Source organism: Citrus sinensis, chromosome 3, assembly GCF_022201045.2.
Source record: "Citrus sinensis cultivar Valencia sweet orange chromosome 3, DVS_A1.0, whole genome shotgun sequence".
Lineage (NCBI taxonomy): Eukaryota > Viridiplantae > Streptophyta > Magnoliopsida > Sapindales > Rutaceae > Citrus > Citrus sinensis.
The window spans coordinates 25293130-25311145 of NC_068558.1; the positions used below are offsets into that span (position 1 = coordinate 25293130).

Genomic DNA, 18016 nt, shown 5'->3' on the forward strand with positions numbered 1-18016 from the left:
ATGATGAAATGTAATGAAAATGTGAGTTGTTTTATTATTTATCACAAACCAAATAAGATCCTAAAAATGTTAAGAAAATGAATAAATAACATAAAATAAAAATAAAGTTGAAAGTACGTCATTCATTGGATGAATAGTGTACCTATTTGCAAACTAAAATATCAACACATTGGTTGTTCATGAGTGATTTTGAGAGTGTGGAGTGATTTTGTGTTGTATGAAGTGAAAAAGTGTGAGAAGTAAAGAGTGCGTTAGAGGTGATTTTTGTGTGTATTTTATATTTTTCTTTAGGGATATTCTAGACCATACACCATCTAAAAAATAACATATCCACGTAATTTTCAAGCATGGAGTATTTACCCATTTTTTGGGGTATATTTAATTAAAAACCCAATAAAATCTCTCAATATGTTTTATACATAGGAATAATCTTTATACTGTCATAAAAAAAATTGATCTTAATTTAGGTCAATTATAAATAAAAATAAATCGTACATTATAATAAATTATAATTTTTTTAAATTCTCATCTTAAGAAACTTGCATCTACTTGATAATAATTATCCGTATATTATAAAAAATATGTGCTAGTTTTTCTAAATTATATCTATTTTTTTCCATCAATGTTTAAAAATTGGATTTAGAATGTTCCATTAATTAATTATTAATGTAGGTACATATTTTATCTCTTTGTCAATTGTACTAAGAATAACTAATCTCTACCTAAAAAAAAACAAAAAAAAAATGAATTACTAAGCCAAAACAATAAATTTTGTAACTACACTTCTATTAAGTTGTAACCTCTTCTTTGTAATAAAATTAGTTTGGTCCCAACATCATGACTATACTTAGCATCTACCGTAATTATACCAAACATCTACCGTAACATCTTTATATTTAAAGAAATAAAATAGAAAATTTCTCATTAACATTAAAGGAATTAAATTCTGAATTCCTTTTAACTAAAGATGGCCAACGCACTAGAGGTGGCAAAAATACCCGCCCGGTCCGGACCCGGACCGTACCCGGGCGTTGCAGGCCGTGTATTACCCGGCCCGAGTATGAAGCCGGGTCGGTCTTGGACATCACTTGATAAACCCGGAACCCGGATTTTATTAAAAAAAATTATAAAATATATATTATTTTAAATATTTTATATTTATTTAACTTATTTATTATACATATATAAAGTTTTAAACACTTAAAATTTATATTTTCATGTCAAATTTTATTGAAATAAATTTAAAACTTATAAAATTACCAAAAAATAAAAAATATATACACATAAAATATTAAAAAATATAAAATCCGGGTACCCGGATTAAAACCTGGCCCGGACCCGGACCCAGACCGGTTGCATCCGGGCAGGGTCCGATCATGGCAATACCCGGACCCGGCCCGGGGTTTTGCCATCTCTACAACGCACGGCGCGGCACGTCAAACCTCGACCCACTAGAGCCCATGGGCCGACACAATATGACCTACCACGCTGGTGGGTCATGCCGTGCCGCGCCCAAATTTTTTTATAAGGGCCTGGCATGACCACATCACGAGCCTACTCATGCCCTGCTCGGACCGTGCCCAAAAAAGGTCCATCAACCTTTTTTTTTCCCCGCTCAAGCTCCCATGTCTAGCATGTCTACAATAGCCCACATATCTGATGTGCTTTATTTAATCTCATGTGTCTGACATGTTTTTTTAAGCCCATCAGCATAATAATAATAACAACAACAACAATAACAATAATTTTTATTAAGAGAGCAATTAACATTTTATTATTAGCTTATGATAATTTCACAACTATATATTTAATTTCACAATAACCAATCATAACATATAAATTTGATTTCATAGATCATAGTAATGATTAATGAAAATTAAAATATCATAAAAAATATTTCATTCATAATTTTGTTTTTATAAATATGAGAAATATTTCATTCACAAATGAAGCATATATGATTTTATAAATGAAATATTAATGTCGTAAAATTTTTTATTTATCATTTATAAAATTATGATATTTAAAATTTTATTTATTAAAATCATGATATTTACTTATTCATGTAATAAATTATAAACATAAAACAATTAGAATATTTATTTAAACTAAGACTTAAATTAATTTTTAAAAGCCTATGCTAAAGAAATATATTAAAAAATTTAATTTCAAAATATTTGTAAAATCATAATATTTTATATTTACTTTTCATTAAAAAAATTTTATTTTGATATACTCCTGCCCATATGCTATTGATGGCTCACGGGCTGCATGCTACACCATTAATGAAGCGTTCTTATTATGTGCCTTTTCGCGTACCATGTTTTGACCCATCTCTAATTGTCTCTTGCTTTTAAGGTCCGCGTGCTTAAAATTCTAGGCCTGACCCAACCCACGTGCGTGCCATGCTGTACCGAAACGTGTTTGTGCCATACTGTGCTATAGGACACATGTCGTGACCGTATCGTACCGCCTGCTGCCTACCGCCCGGCCCATTGACCATCTTTATTTTTAACTAAGGGATTCCATCAAACAGCAGTAAGAATACACTTTTCGAAGTATACAATGTTTGCATAAACAACAATGGAGGTATAAGGAATTTGCTTGTAATGGTCAACTGTCAAACAGGCAATGGTGGCTCTTTCAAAATGCCAGGAAAGATTAGTCAAAGGATAGCATGCCTATTAGTTTTGACCGATGAAACAGATTCCTTAGAGTTGAATCAATTCACAAACTCTAGTCCTGTCAAAGGAGTCCCCGCATGAAGTTGAAGGGCAACGTCGCCAACAACCTGTAATTGTACAATCAAGAGAGATGCATATAGGACACATTTAGTATAAATAATCTTAGATGAAATAACATTAGCAAATCATATAAACTAATAATACAAATTTGCATGAATGAACTGATGCGACATAAAAGTAATAGTTGAGTGAATATTATAAGCAAATAAATAAAACGACTGATGATATAGAGACCAGAACAATAGATGCTGCAAAATGCTAATAAAGTGATGTCAATTTTCAGTGAATCACAGTTGTCATTCAAAATGAAGGGCGTGGGGTCCTTTAAATTTCAAGCTATCCCTTATAATTTCCCAAACCCTCTAACGGACAATTTTGCATCTTCTTTCCCTCTGGGGCTTAAATTTATGATTCAAAGTATAAACACACATCAATTACTATAATTTCAGATTGACCGAGATTTAGGACCAAATGAGTAAGAAAACTTCAAGGCTTCTCAGTTTCTTGTTGTCAGTTATTATGTGCAAAACTTAATTAAGGCTTATCAGTTTCTTATTGCCAATTGTTATGTGCAAAACTTAGTTTTACGGTGATTTTCATGAGCAGCCAGTGGCTTAAATAGTCTCCTAATTCAAGTTCTATCACTAATTGCACCAATACATACCTTAGCCATTGATCTGTAAGAATGTTCAGTAACACCTCCAACATGAGGTGTGATTAAAACATTCTTGAACTTTAGAATTGGGTCATTGGGATCAAACGGCTCTGTCCAAGCAACATCAATGCCCAAGCCTCCCAAGTGGCCACATTCAAGGTAATGAGCAATGGCCTCATAGTCTAAAAGACCTCCTCGAGCAATATTCACCAGAAGAGAACCCTGGAAATATGAATCACTTCCATTATGTATGTTATGCTCTCTTGCAATGCCTATAGACGCAGATTTTGGAAAATGAAAATAGGGAAAGGAAAATAAAAATGCCTTCTTGTGCAGTTTACTAGTGCTTATAAAAGAACAAACCTTTTTCATTGAAGATAGAAATGACTTGTTTACAATGCCAGCCTGTAAGTCAAGATATCCAAATGGTCAATTGCAGACAATGACTAATGCAGACATTGAATATAATCCAGATTGTAAGTTGGTTGAGTAATAATGACATAAAAAGACTACTATAAAAGAAGCAACAATCCCATCATAGTAATTATCTAACATAAAGACCCCAATGTGCAGCGTTGTGAACACTGAACAGACCTGAAGTTTCATATACTTATCATATTAGAGATATTGACATGTATAGTGTAAAGGCCTGGCACACACAGAGCATTCAGGTAGTACTAGTTATCCAACACAAAGACCCCAACATGATGCTTTGTGAACAGACCTGAATTTTTATGTACTTATATTACCCGAAGCATCTATATGAGTACAAAGGCCGGGCACAAAGAAAGAACATGTTAGAAGCAAATAATTATCACCTTTTAAATGGAAGAGTATAATTGCAAAGTAAAAACATACACAAGCAAAAAGATAGACAGATAGATTTCATATTGCTAGAGTTCCAAATAATCTAAGAAAAACTGGGATTGTATTGTAGGAAGAAAGTATATCATACAGGTTAACATGAGATGAAATAACTGGGGAAAAAAAAAGTCTTTTCACTGGAATCACATTGAGGAACAAGCTCCATATGAATTTTTCCGGTTAAGATTATTTATAAGAATGCATATAGAATTAGAATGAAACCCCATGTCCTTGAAACATGAAAACAACATATGTTGCAAAGAACATAGATTTTGAAGATAAGGAGGATGAGCAGAGCTTCACCGTCTGCTTATTTAAACTCAGGCAACAAACAACTACGTCGGCCTTGCTAGCAAACTCAAAAATATCTTCATGACACCCCTTCTCATCAACCAAATCATCAATGATCCCGTTTTTTACCGCAAGTGCTGACAAATGAAACAGCTAAATGAAAAAGACTTCAGTGATGAGTTTCACCGTCACTCAAGGGTCCTAACATACCACTAGATTGGCAAGAAACTTGAGAATGTGAAGCCCAACTCCTTTTTGTGGCAATAATTTTCACACCAAATGGTCGCAAGCGCTTTGCCAATTCAACCCCAATATTTCCAAAGCCCAAGATAAATACCTGAAAGAACAAGGAAAATATAATATTTAATGATAAACGTGGTAGGGACAGTCAAATATAGTATATCTTACTAAAAATGGTAAACATTTGAAGATCATCGTTTAAAAGGAGGTCTCAAATCAATCGTAAATTTTTTTTATGATAATAGGAATCATTTGCGTTGTCCAAAACTAGCAAACATGAAGCAAGGAAAAGACATGGAGAAAGAAACATGAAATTTATTAAGCTTTGGACAGAAACTGCTTGAAGGAAAAAAGTGAATGTACTTAGAACTTAAAAGACTAGGAAAGTTGACACTCACAGTTTTCCCAAGTAGTGTCTCACCAGTTGGCACTCCAAGTTTTTTTTGCTCTATGGCCATTCTCATCTCATTCTACAACATTTCAGAAGTTACTCAGATGGTCAGGAAATCATTAAAATGGAGGAGGTTGTATGCTGAAAATAATATGCAAAGCAGATTTAATTTGGCCAAATATTTCAAGGTACAAATACATGAAAGGAACACTTTTCATTCACAACCACTGCTCTTTCTCCTATCACAATGAGTGCTTTTATGAGAAAGGAATGTCAGTTGTTAGATTGAACAAAACAACCTGCTTTCTGAGAAGGCCCAGCATTAGATATATGGTCAATTCAGCACACGATGCAGCATTTCCAGTCACGTCACCTGGGATTCTAGCAACTTTGATGCCGCATCTTGTAGCAGCATTAATATCCACACCTTAACACAAACACAGAAACTAATCAATTTCAACAGCAGATATTATGAAACATAAATGGAAAATACATCCAAAAGTACAAATCATATCCAAAAAGCTCCAAGTTTATGGCAAATGAGCATATAAGACAATGACCTTCCAGGCCAACCCCAAACTGCATTATAAGCTTCATCTGATTCGCACGAGATATACAATTTGAATCTAGCCGCATGGTTTTTACCACACAAAGATGGTAGTTTGCTATGACGTCAGGCACATCACTAATGGGGACCACATCAACCTACAAATGTGAAAATAGGAATACTTAATAAATTCATAGCAACTAGGACATTTTATCAAATAAAATTTTATATTACATGTATGTTTCAATAAATAAAAATCAGCAATGGAAGAAACAGTCATGGAACTTATGGAAGGTCCATAATCATGCAATATACTGAGGCTATCATCTGCCCAGAAGTTCAATAAGAGGCGTATAATGTATTCATACTAGGAAAAAGCATAGACCCTTCCTTTTAATTTCGAAACAAATTGTTTCCAGAATAATTTAGGTCATGAATGCACTTTGGTAGAAAATTATAAAATTAGCTCAAGCGTATGCAAGAAAACCCCCCACAAAGAAAGTTTAATCCACAACTATTATCTATAATAGACTTTAAATACTATGTTGGCTCATGCCTATAAGCATAGGTTTTGGACTCAAGTGATAACTTACAAACTAAAGCTGATTTTCCAACAAACAGCAACTCTTATAACCTCAAGAAGTGCAATTACATTCCATAAGCAACTTCTTCTTTTGCAAGTCTGGAGTTAGCAAAGTACTTAGGTATAGTATACTAGTGTGATTATTCTGCCTAGAAACAAACTATTGAAGGTAGAGAATTCTTAAAGAAAAGTGTGAGAGTACCTGAATGGAAGGGTAATTTTGCAAGTATTCTTTAGTATAATTATGGGAAGCAGGGAAATGTGGACCGCAAAAGAGAACACGGGTGATGTTTTTATCACTGCTCCTAGCCATTCCCTCCATTTTGCTTATATCTGTATTGAACAAGCCGAGAAATAAAAGAAACCTTTTATTCTAGAGGACCAGGAATAAATCACCAAACCAGAGAAAGTTTCTGTCATCAAACACATGCATAAAATATTTGCACAAGTGCATAAGTGTGTTTGTGTGCAGAACACTAGATTGAAACTAGCCTAAGAGATAAACTCTATCCAAGGGTGTGATAAACCGGGCATTTAACTTTTTTGAATTTAATGATTTACAAAATTCCCAAAACACCACGAAAAGATTAGCATAATCCCCCCAGATACTAGAAAAAATAGCTCCGTCTGCTGCTAAAATATAATATTCTCTCACCTCCTTGGTGAAATTGAATGATGAACCATGTCAATCTTTTCTCACTGCATATGTCATGCATATCCTATTGAATGTTTGAATTGAAGAAAAGTGAAACAAAATGAAATGAATTACAGCAATAATATTCAGTGAAACCTTAAATTTCACTAGATTCCTCAATAGAATATTAAAATGAGACGACATTGAGCATAATTCAAGCAAAAATTCTTAAATGATTAAATCTTTGACAAAATAAAAAATCAAAGAACAGGCAGAAACCGGCCTAAGATTTCAGATACTGTAGGAGATGGTAATATCACCAAACAAAGATCAAAAACATAATTTAAAAAATAAATAATAAAATATTAAACTTTACCAAATCCGCCCAGTTACCCTTGTGAACTGAAGAGACTGCAGATATTGAATAAATCCAGAGGCCTTTTCCGCTGCTATCGCGAAAGATTTTGTATCATTTATTTTTACGCGACAAGGTTTTTGTTCAGGATAATAACATTATATACCAATCATCTACAATTTTTCAAATTTAAACAAAGTTGTTCATTCTTACCAAATAGATCCTGGTTTCTCAAAATTTTAATATTATTATTAGTAGTAGTAATTTAAATAAACATCCATTTCCTATTTTTGTTCAATTTCAATCCATTTCAATTCTACTTATCAATTAGCAAACCCACCATATATGTAAAGCATTTATGAAAGCTCAAGGACTGTGATATTATTACCTATCGTCCCCTTTGTGGTCAAGGATTTGAAAAGAGTAATTTACACTACAACCCTTGTTGTTTGAAAAAATATCAAATAAACCATTAATTCTGAAAATATATCAATTAAGTCCTCCTAAAACGTAACTGACCTAACACCTGGTCCTTAATTGTCGTTGACCGTAAGAAACTACGGATTAACTGGCAAAATCACAAGACATGTAAAAATCAAAGTTATCAAACACATAATTCACCATTAACTAACAAACAATCCTGATACAAAGCAATAAAAGAAACAAATCAATTGTGAAAAAACTCACTAGAAAGAAGATTCAAATTCTCTTGAAAACCAGTGGACTGAGAGTCACGAGTCTGAGCCAAAACACCAGCACCACCAGCACTGCAACATTCCCATTTTCTGAAAAATCTCAAATCAGAAGCAAACCCACATCCGTTGGGCACCAAACTTGGCAATCCCAGATGAAAATTTACAATTTTAGCTAAACGCCAGATGGATTTAGGCTTAAAAGCCATAAAAAGCTATTAAAGTTCCTGAAACAAAAGCTAAAAATGAAAAGTGCTGCTGTTTGGCAGCTGAGATAGTAACGTCAGCTGATCAAGATTCAATAGCGTCTGTTACAAGCACTATATATTTTACACTAATTACAAATTAAATAATAAAAAAGAGTCTACTGACTAAGTTCTCATGCCTTAAAGCATGTTTATTAACCAAATTCTCACGCCTTAACTCGCATGTTTACAAGAATACAGAGTGTGTATATGACCAACTTATCTTCCACTGTCATTTTGCTGAGAGGCGATGTCAGGAATTAGATACCGAGAGAGGCTAAGTTACTCAATATCACAATTGGAATTTTTCTCTAAAAAGCATTGAAATAATAAATTCCACTCAAAACGTATATTGTTTAAATTCCATAATGACTTGCTTATAATTTTTGTGGTTTATAACTAAAATAATTTTTTATTTTATTATTTTAATATAATCGGTGACAATAATAATCTTTTTAAATTTAATATTTTATTTACTAATTGAATAAGGATAATTTTAGATTTTATAATATACGTGAGGATGTATATGAAATTATATTAAGTATAAAACTTATTCTTAAAATTACATTTCGAATATGAGGTGATTTTGTTAAGGTGATTTTTAAAAAAATTACCAACTACGAAAATTAACTTTTTAATTTTTTAAAATCTTTTGAGCCTTTCAAAAATAATTCCAAAAGGTCTTTACGCAATAAAATCACCAGTGAAATTACAAATTTTAATTCTTACTCTAAAAAGCCACCTTAATACCCAATATACCCCTATATTCAAAATGAAAAACTAATTCTCACGATAACTTATAACTGTTTTTCTCTATTCATATTTCTCTTTAAAAGAAACTTTGTTCTAAAAAAAAAAAAGAAACTTTGTTTGAATTCAACTGAACATGAAAACATCTGTTTTAAGTTTTGACCGATTAGAAGCTAATGTCAACCTAAATTTCATCTCAAAGTCTTTCACTCTAAAGTTTCCTAATTTCGTTGAACTTCAACCTGCAAGTCTTTACTCTTTATGATCAATTGATCAAAATACTTTCTGTTTCAAATACTTTGTTATCTTATAAGTTTATTAAGAATGCAGAACTTTTCTCTTGGGAGAAGAAAAAAACAAAAAAGAACAGCTGCGAAATATATCCAAATTGAAAAGATTTGTTTTTTTTTTTACTTTTTAAAACAATTTATAATTTAGAAGGGGCTTGGTTTCGCATAATTATCACATATTGACAGCACAAAACAATTATTGAGAGAGGAACAGTCGAACACATGCATGAAAATAAAAATGAAGAAAAAACTAAAAACATTAGCAAGAGAGATGAAAGTGATTACCGGCATTCAAAGAGAAAAAAATAATAACAATTACTTTTTAAAAAAAGAATTATCCTGTCTAAGGATGGCCAACGGGCCGTGCCGTGCCGGCCCAGGCCCATCAAAAGAAACCCACGCGTGCTCGTGCTCGTGCCGTGCCGTGCTCACTATTCATTTCGTGCCGTGCCGTGCCGTGCCATGCCAACCCGGCACACGTGCCGTGCTCACACGTGCTCGTGCTCGTGCCCACTCGTGCCGTGCCATGGGCCGTGTCGTGCCGTGCGTAGGAAAAATAGCCCACTAAGCGTTTTTATTTTTTTATTTTTTTAAGAGCGTATGCCAAGTTGTTGTCTTATTTTTTTCAAGCTTATGTATTTTTTTTTTATCCATATGCCTTTATTTTAATTTAATAGAATAAAAAATTCAAAACTCAAGTCCACATTCAATAATAATAAATTAATAATAATAAGAGAATGTAATATTAGTTGCTAAGTTTGACTCTATGGTATTAGAATTTTTTTTTTAGCACATAACAATAACAATAATAATAATTTTTTTTAAGGGTTAACTTAATTGTTAACTTGGAGAGTTGGAGTTACGTAGAGTCATATATCATAGTTTATAATAATATTAATACATATTTATAAAATCATTATATTTATAATTTTATTTATTAAAATCATGATATCAGTTATTTATTTAATAAATTATAAACATAAATCAATTATAATTTTTTGAAACTAAGAATTAAATAAATTTTAAAAACTTGAGCCAATAAAAGATATTAAAAGATTCAATTTCAAGTTATTTATAAAATCATAAAATTTTAAGTTTGTTTTCATTAAAAAATGAAACGTGCTTATTGCATGCTTTTTCGCGTGCCGTGCTTTGGCCCATCTTTAATTGTGTCGTGCTTTTAAGGCCCGCGTGCCTAAAATCTAAGCTCGGCACGGCCCACATACGTACCGTGCCGTGCCGCGTGCTCTACCGAGACGTGCTTGTGCCGTGCCGTGCTGTACGGACACGTGCCATGCCCGTGCCATGCCTCGTGCCATCCAGCCCGTTGGCCACCTTTAATCCTGTCTAAAGTAGTAACATTAGGTATGGCTATTTTAGTAATAAAAAAATTTATTCGCAATTGACTGTGGAGCGTATTTATTAAAAAAAAATCCCAAAAAAGTTAATAGGGAATATGATAAAACTAGATGGCCAAATTGAAGATATTTTAAACTCTAGGGGTACTGCAAAGAATTCCAACACGTCTTCCGTAGTCAAGCAAAAGTCTTCCCAATGAAAAAAAATAAAATAAAGATAAAAATGCAATGATCGCCGTGTACTGAGCATAGTTGACATTCTTCAGCTCTCTCAAAGCAGCGAAAACAGTTCGAGAACCGATGTAATCTGGTAATATTATTTCAGTTTTTCTTAATTTTCTACTTGATTTTACTCATTTTACTTGCAGATGAGTAGATTTTATTTTATTTTATTTTTTGTTTTTCTATTCATCATGGGTTTGTTGTGTCCATAGAAACTGAATTATTATATCTGTTACTCTTAGTGAGAAATTTGACTTGAAAAAGATGAGTTGGGTCAATTTTATTAACTTGGTTTTCTGGGTTCGTTGAGCTCTTGGCTGAATTGGTTCTTTTTGTTCATTGTAATATGAAATCCTAGTAATTATAGATAAAGCATTGTGGGTTTCCTTCTGATTATTCATAATCGTTTGTGTTTGATTATTTGCACCGCTAATATTAAATTGGAAAAAAAAAAAACTAAAGGTGCGTTTGTAATTATCGCTTTTACTTGGCAGCTATTGCTTACCAAACTTCTCGCAAGCTTATGCTTCTCTGCTAGTGATTTCATTCTTAAACTAGTGTAACTGGGAAAGTTTTTGTATTCAATTGCTGTAAATATTATGATAAGTAATAAATTATGATATTGCTGAAACAAATACATTGAGAGGAATCAGAACATTTGGAAGAGTAAAACAATTGTCAATTTGACGCGCCGAAATCTGAATTCATAAAAAGCAAACTTAACTGTGACGTCACTGAAAGAGTCACTATTGACCTGAAATGTAAAACAAGCCTACGTAGATTTAGATTTGATTTTAAGTAACTTTTCAAATAAGATAACACGGTCTGTCTATGTATTTATGATATGTTTCATTATGGTGATAGTTTCTTACAGCTGATTTATGATTCTCATAGGTAAATTTGTCATTATTTATGGTCTAGTCCATTACGTGTACTCCTTCATGTTATCTCATCAGAGGGTGAAATAGCGGATATGATTGGTTGCTCTATCTCTTTCTCCGTATTTCTTTACTCTGTTAATAAAAATCCCATCCGGAAACTTTAATATCACTATTTTGATCTTTAGATTTGTTAGCAAAGGCAAAATGGCCAAATCAATTGGAAGCAGGAATGCAAACTTGTTGAGATTGGTAGAAGAGAGAGCATTGTCGAAGCAAGTGGAAGGGAAGAAGGCGGAGGAACAACACGAGGAACAACAAGAAACAGTACTCCCTTATCTTCCTAAAGACTGTATGTTGAAAATTCTTATTCGACTTCCTCTTCAATCTCTTTCGAGCACGAAGTTTGTCTGTAAACCTTGGTACAACATGATTACCAGTGACAATTTCGTGGATGTGCATTTTCGCCGCTCTGAATCTGTCTTGATCTTTCAAAAACCAGTTGTAAGTCGTACTCCGACATCATATCAACCAGAAAAATCGAACACATTTTCAGTTGAAGCAAGTCTACAACCCAGACCTTCCTATTCTTCAATTTTTGACAATCGAGTGAGAAGGAAATTTTATATCCAGTTCATGGAATTTAAAGGAGGAAAGATTGAAACTGAAAGGTATAATCTTTGCTGCTTAGGCAAAATTAGAGCTACGTGCAACGGCCTTATTTTGCTTGATAATGATCTGAAAAAAGGAGGGCTTATAGTGATGAATCCTGTGACAAGGAAATTAATTGCACTTCCTGCAGGTACTCTATGTCGTCCCCATAATGAATCCTTTGGCTTTGCACTAAATGAAGTTACCGGTGATTATAAAGTGGTGCATTTGTTTCGAGATGAGTTGGGATATGTCAGTTGTGAGACACTAAATCTGGGGACGAGAAAGTGGAGAGAGGTGAACGGACCCGCATTTGGGGTCTTTGGTTGGTTTGGCTACAGACCTGTTTCAGCTATCGGAGCTTTGCATTGGGTTCCTCAGATCAATCATAGCGATTGCATAGTGTCCATGGAAGTGAACAGCGAAAAGTTCCAAACAATCTCTCTCCCAAAGTCTTGTACAACTCATGATGGAATTGTCGAAATGGGTGGTTTCCTTTGTTTCGTTGCACATGATTATCAAGAATTGAACATAGACATTTGGATCTTAAAGGGCTTATGCAATGAGGCCTGGACAAAGTATCATAGAATCATGAGAAGTGTAATTGATATGGTTCCCCATTTCTGTTTAAGAATCAGTGGAGATATGGTTTTCAGGAGGGATGAAGATGGCTCATTTTATGCTTATGATTTCACACACAAAGTGATGACGAAGATTGAGAGAGAAAAGGGGTGGTTTCCGCCTTCCAGTTCCTGTCTACCTCATGTGAACAGCCTTGTCTCCTGGGAAAAAGGTCAGAATGTGTGTGATTGATTGCTTTAGTATAAACATGCCCACACCGGCCGCTGGCCCTGGTGTGAGCCGGATTCGAACCTAACTAAGGCCTCTTATACCATAGTGTGCTTTAATATGCTTCCTGTCAAATGAGTATATTCACCAGACAAATAGTTAAATTTGGTTGTTTACTTGTAAGCTTGTTTTGACTGATGGAATCATATTGAATGAATCCTTGTCAGATCATGCATCATACCCATTATTCATGCATCATGCCCATTATTAACTATCATCTTTGGTATTTAGCATAAGATTCCACAGTATGGTAAGGATATAAATTGACATGCAACAATTTTAACAATTTTTATGAACAGGTTAGTCGTATTAATGATGAAGGGAACAAGGGACTGAGTGTTTTAAAATGACTCAACACGTTTTTTAGAACAATTACTAATATGTCAACGGGGGATGCTGACCTTTAATTTGTTTAGTGAATTTTTATGTTTATGAAATCAATGCTTGCAAACTTTTTAACGAATCATCTGTTCGCCACATTTTTTTTTTAAATCTAAATTCTTCAAATATTTAACGTTAGAAATCCAGACCTAATTGGAGAGAAATTTTACCCCATCTAATTTAGTTGGAAGAGAAATTTAATCCTAGCCTGAGAATCAGAACTTCTGAGTGCATGGGTTGTGCCCATTGGCTCAATGTATTATTACTTTAAATTTTATTAAATTATTTTAATAACTTAAATTCGCTTTCCTTAACATATTTTTATAATTTAATTGGAACAAGGAGGGTTAAAGACGGCAATTCATATTTCCCAAGAAACCGACAAAACATTCCATTGAAAGGCTATTTCATCATCTCGTCAAATGGAAAATTCTATCTACCTCTCTATAATTTGGTGTATTATCATTTAGACCCCTTTACATTTTATTTTTCACTGTCCACACCTTCTGAAATAGTTGCATTCATTTGTAAAGATCAACTAAAAAGAGAAAAAATTGTATTTTTATTTTCCTATTTTTTAAATTTCTTTATTAAAAAAAAAGGGTACATATTTCATCCCCTCATCAGGTTCTTCCCTCCCTCCAAAAACATTTACAATATTTGTTCTTCTTTATTCTTATTTAAAGTATAAAAATTATTTTTGTTAATAATTTAAACTAAAAATCACTTTGATAATCTTCTTTTCTTGTTCCTTTTTTTTTTTTTCAAGTTTAATGACTATCAATGTATGTTGCTATTAGGTGTTTTTCACATTTTTGGACTACTTAATATTATAGTCTAATCAAGTATACTCATGTTAAGTCAACTTATTTTAAAAGTCCATAAAAAATTAGTTTCCTAATATATTTTTATTAAAAATATATTTGAATTCAATAGATTTGAACCTAAACAATTGATGCTAATTGCTATGTCAACTTATTTTAGTATTTTATTATTCATAAAACTTGATTTCCTACTTACTTTTTCATCAGAAGATTTTCTCAAATATTAAAAATTCAAAGCTCAAAAAACAGTCAACGTGCATATTTAACTCCTTTAAAATAAAAAAACTCATTGCAAAATGGAAAAAGGACCAAAAAGTCATTAGGAGAATCTGGATAACGATGTGATAAAACTAGAAGGTCAAAATGAAAATATTTAAAACTTTAGGAGTGCCGCCAAGAATTTCCAATACGTCCTCGGCAAGTCAAACAAAGGTCTCTCTCTAAACAAAATGCAAGGCTCGCCTTGAACTCCACGGCCCTTTGTTAAATGTAAATATTCAGTTCTCTCAAAGCAACGAAAACACCAGGTAATATTATTTCATTTTTCTTATTTTCCTGCTTAATTTTTCTCATGTTACTTGCACATAAGTAGACTTTATTTTATTTTTGTGATGGGTTTATTAGTGTCAGTAGAAAGTCAATGATTAAATCTGTTGTGATAGACTTTACTTGAAAACGATGAGTTAAGTCAAATTTATAAACTGGGTTTTCTTGATTTGTTGAGCTCTGCCCCGAAATTTTTTTAATTTTTTTTGGGTTATTGTAATTTGAGATTCTATTGAATATAAAGAGAGTGAAGTGGGTTTCACTTTGATTATTCATAAGAGTAATGCTAGGGACATTTGAGTTCCAGGCGTTGAGACTTTCATCTATTTGGATGGTAGAATGGTAATTTTACAAGTCACGAAGTTCATCATCAATTGGATGACTAACACATAGCAGTTGGACCTAAAGTTAGGACTCAGGCATTAAGATCCTTAGTATTATTATTATTCACAGTCGTTTGTATTTTGATTATTTTTACTGTCTGTAATACCATGAAAATCATTTGTATTTCGACTATTTTTACATTTTTTAATACAGTTAAAAAAAAACTAAACAGTATATTTATAATTGTCGTTGAAGTATTTGGCAGACACTAGTTTTTACACGGCTGCTAATGCTTATGACCTACTCGCACACTTGTACTTGACAGTTAATGATTTCATTCTATAGTGGCTTAATTGTGTATTTTTCATATTTGATTGTTGTAAATGGTATGATAAATAAGAAGTAACGAAATAATTGAAACAAATATCTTGGAAGCAAATAAAAGATATGTTTCAATTTGACGATAGTTTGTTGGAGCTATTAAATGTTTCTCATACGTAAATTTACCATGATGTATGGTCTGTTTGTTTCCCTCATGTGATCTTTCAAAGAGTGAAATACCAGATTTGATAGATTGCTCTGTCTCCTACTCTTTACTTTTTAAAATTAGTTTTGATAATGAAAATCCCATCCAGAAACTCTAATATCCCCATTTTTTTCGGTTTTTTTTTTTAGCTAGCTGGGAGTATAACAGCATGATGGCCAGGTCAATTGGAAGCAGGAATGCAAACTTGTTGAGATTGGTGGAAGAGAGAGCATTGTCGAAGAAGGTGGAGGAAGAACACAAGGAACATCAAGAAACTGTAGTCCCATATCTCCCTAAAGACTGCATATCAAAAATTCTAGTTCGACTTCCTCTTCAGTCTCTTTCAAGCATGAGATTTGCCTGTAAACCTTGGTACAACATAATTGCCAGTGACAATTTCGTGAATGCACATTTTCACTGTTCTGAATCTGTCTTGATCTTTCAAAAATCAGTTGCAAGCTGTGCTATGACATCATATCAACAAGACAAACCAAATTTATTTTCAGTTGAAGCAAGTCTAGAACCAATGCCTTCCACTTCCTCAATTTTTGGGAAACGAATCTTAAAAAAATTTTATATCCAGTTCATGGAATTTAGAGGAGGAAAGATCAAAACAGAAGGGTATGATCTTTGCTGCTTAGGCAATATAAGAGCTACATGCAACGGTCTTATTTTACTCGATAATGATCTGAAGACAGGAGGACTGATAGTTATGAATCCTGTGACAAGGAAGTTAATGGCACTTCCTGTAGGTACTATATGTCGTCCCTATGAAGAATCTTTTGGCTTTGCAATTAATGAGGTTACTGGTGAATATAAAGTGGTTCATTTGTTTCGAGATGAGTTGGGATATGTCGGTTGTGAGACGCTAAATCTGGGGACGAGAATGTGGAGAGAGGTGAATGGGCCTGCATTTGGCATCTTTGGTTGGTTTGGATACAGACCTGTTTCAGCTATAGGAGCTTTGCATTGGGTTCCTCAGATTGATCATAGTGATTACATAGTGTCCTTCGAAGTAAACAGTGAAAAGTTCCACACAATCTCTCTCCCAAAGTCTTGTAGAACTCATGATGGAATTGTCGAAAAGGGTGGTTTCCTCTGTTTTGTTACACATGAAGAATTGAACTTAGATATTTGGATCTTAAAGGGCTTACACGATGAGGCCTGGAGTATGCATCATAGAATCACAAGAGGTTGCATAATTGATTTGGTTCCCCATTTCTGTTTAAGAATCAGTGGAGATATGATTTTCAGGAGGGATGAAGATGGTTCATTTTATGCTTATGATTTCATACGTGAACTGATGACGAAGATTGAGAGGGAACAGGGGTGGTTTCCACCTTCCAGTGCTTGTCTGCCTCATGTTAACAGCCTTGTCTCATGGGAAAAAGGTCAGAATGAGTGTGATTGATTACTTTAATGCAAATCAAGCCCCATCTGAATCTGATGTGATTAGGAGTTGAACCCAAAACCCCTTATATCGTACTGTGATTTGGTATTAAGTACTGTGATTTGGTTTAATACGCTTCTTGAAAATAAGTATCCCATCAATATATCAAATATACAGTGGACAAATACTTCATTTTAGTTCCTATATAAGTTTTTTTTTTTTTGGATATATGAATCATATTGAATAATCTTTGTCAGATCATGTATCATGCCCATTACTAACAACTCATGAGATTCGGCGAATTTTTTCAGGTGAAGCAAATATATTGATCATATTATAATATTCCCTCTTATTTATTTATTTAACTTTTGGTAGGAACATCTCTTATCATTTGAAATGTCATAGCTTCAAAATATGCATGGAACTCCATGCATTTTCTGCTATTCCTCTGTTAGAGTTTGTTGACATAAAACTAGCATAAGACTACTTTCAGCAACATAAAAGTCAAAAATTACATAAAGGGAGCTGCTTCTTCAAAAGCAGAAAGTTCAGGCTTTGGGGTACTAATGAGAAAAATGTCAAGAAGGTGTACTGGAAATCTGTACAGTTTCGAAGCTTCAATGTCGCATGCTCCCGAAGTTCGAAGTTTATTAATTCACCCTTTTCAAAAGAGCCGTGTGAAGATTGGATGCTGGTATTTGTTTTCTGGACGTGCTAGGGTTGCAACATTGCAGAACAGACACTGTGAAGCCCTCATATTTGAATAATTTTTAACAATGAGTTTGG

The 18016-nt window shown here is 33.3% G+C and overlaps 3 protein-coding genes across 8 annotated transcripts; 2 read left to right on the forward strand and 1 right to left on the reverse strand.

Moving 5' to 3' along the window:
• Nucleotides 1-2504: 2504 nt before the first annotated feature.
• LOC102608426 (uncharacterized) lies at nucleotides 2505-8400 on the reverse strand. Of its 4 annotated transcripts, XM_052438274.1 has the most exons (12): nucleotides 7992-8400; nucleotides 7343-7395; nucleotides 6971-7034; nucleotides 6518-6648; nucleotides 5746-5890; nucleotides 5485-5612; nucleotides 5193-5264; nucleotides 4765-4891; nucleotides 4567-4691; nucleotides 3763-3804; nucleotides 3409-3621; nucleotides 2505-2791 (listed from the first exon to the last, which is right to left on the reverse strand). In XM_052438274.1, the coding sequence occupies exons 1-12, from the start codon at nucleotides 8203-8205 to the stop codon at nucleotides 2723-2725; spliced, it is 1383 nt and encodes a 460-aa protein (XP_052294234.1). In that variant the 5' UTR covers nucleotides 8206-8400; the 3' UTR covers nucleotides 2505-2722. The 4 variants fall into 4 exon arrangements, with proteins under 4 accessions (XP_052294234.1, XP_006478173.2, XP_006478177.2 ...); XM_006478110.3 differs by lacking the exons at nucleotides 6971-7034; nucleotides 7343-7395 and having other exon boundaries at nucleotides 7992-8394; XM_006478114.4 differs by lacking the exons at nucleotides 6971-7034; nucleotides 7992-8400 and having other exon boundaries at nucleotides 7343-7710.
• Nucleotides 8401-10781: 2381 nt separating this feature from the next.
• Nucleotides 10782-13410, forward strand: LOC102609483 (putative F-box protein At3g52320). Of its 3 annotated transcripts, none has more exons than XM_006478116.4 (3): nucleotides 10782-10949; nucleotides 11928-12410; nucleotides 12542-13410. In XM_006478116.4, the coding sequence occupies exons 2-3, from the start codon at nucleotides 11947-11949 to the stop codon at nucleotides 12561-12563; spliced, it is 486 nt and encodes a 161-aa protein (XP_006478179.2). In that variant the 5' UTR covers nucleotides 10782-10949; nucleotides 11928-11946; the 3' UTR covers nucleotides 12564-13410. The 3 variants fall into 3 exon arrangements, with proteins under 3 accessions (XP_006478179.2, XP_024954846.2, XP_006478178.2); XM_025099078.2 differs by having other exon boundaries at nucleotides 11928-12091; XM_006478115.4 differs by having other exon boundaries at nucleotides 11928-13410.
• A 1397-nt stretch (nucleotides 13411-14807) lies between these two features.
• On the forward strand, nucleotides 14808-17439 carry LOC102610483 (putative F-box protein At3g17480). Its single transcript, XM_006478117.4, has 2 exons — nucleotides 14808-14971; nucleotides 15990-17439. The coding sequence occupies exon 2, from the start codon at nucleotides 16010-16012 to the stop codon at nucleotides 17249-17251; it is 1242 nt and encodes a 413-aa protein (XP_006478180.2). The 5' UTR covers nucleotides 14808-14971; nucleotides 15990-16009; the 3' UTR covers nucleotides 17252-17439.
• The last annotated feature ends 577 nt before the right edge of the window (nucleotides 17440-18016 follow it).

What these genes read in the sequence shown, in the direction of transcription:
- LOC102608426 (XM_052438274.1), bottom strand. Translation starts at nt 8,205, where the DNA reads ATGGCTTTTAAGCCTAAATCCATCTGGCGTTTAGCTAAAATTGTAAAT. An exon ending in TGGGCCTTCTCAGAAAGCAG is followed by an intron (nt 5,265 to 5,484) that starts GTTGTTTTGTTC and finishes GAAATGTTGTAG; the next exon opens with AATGAGATGAGAATGGCCAT. An exon ending in AGACACTACTTGGGAAAACT is followed by an intron (nt 4,892 to 5,192) that starts GTGAGTGTCAAC and finishes TTGTTCTTTCAG; the next exon opens with GTATTTATCTTGGGCTTTGG.
- LOC102609483 (XM_006478115.4), top strand. Translation starts at nt 11,947, where the DNA reads ATGGCCAAATCAATTGGAAGCAGGAATGCAAACTTGTTGAGATTGGTA.
- LOC102610483 (XM_006478117.4), top strand. Translation starts at nt 16,010, where the DNA reads ATGATGGCCAGGTCAATTGGAAGCAGGAATGCAAACTTGTTGAGATTG.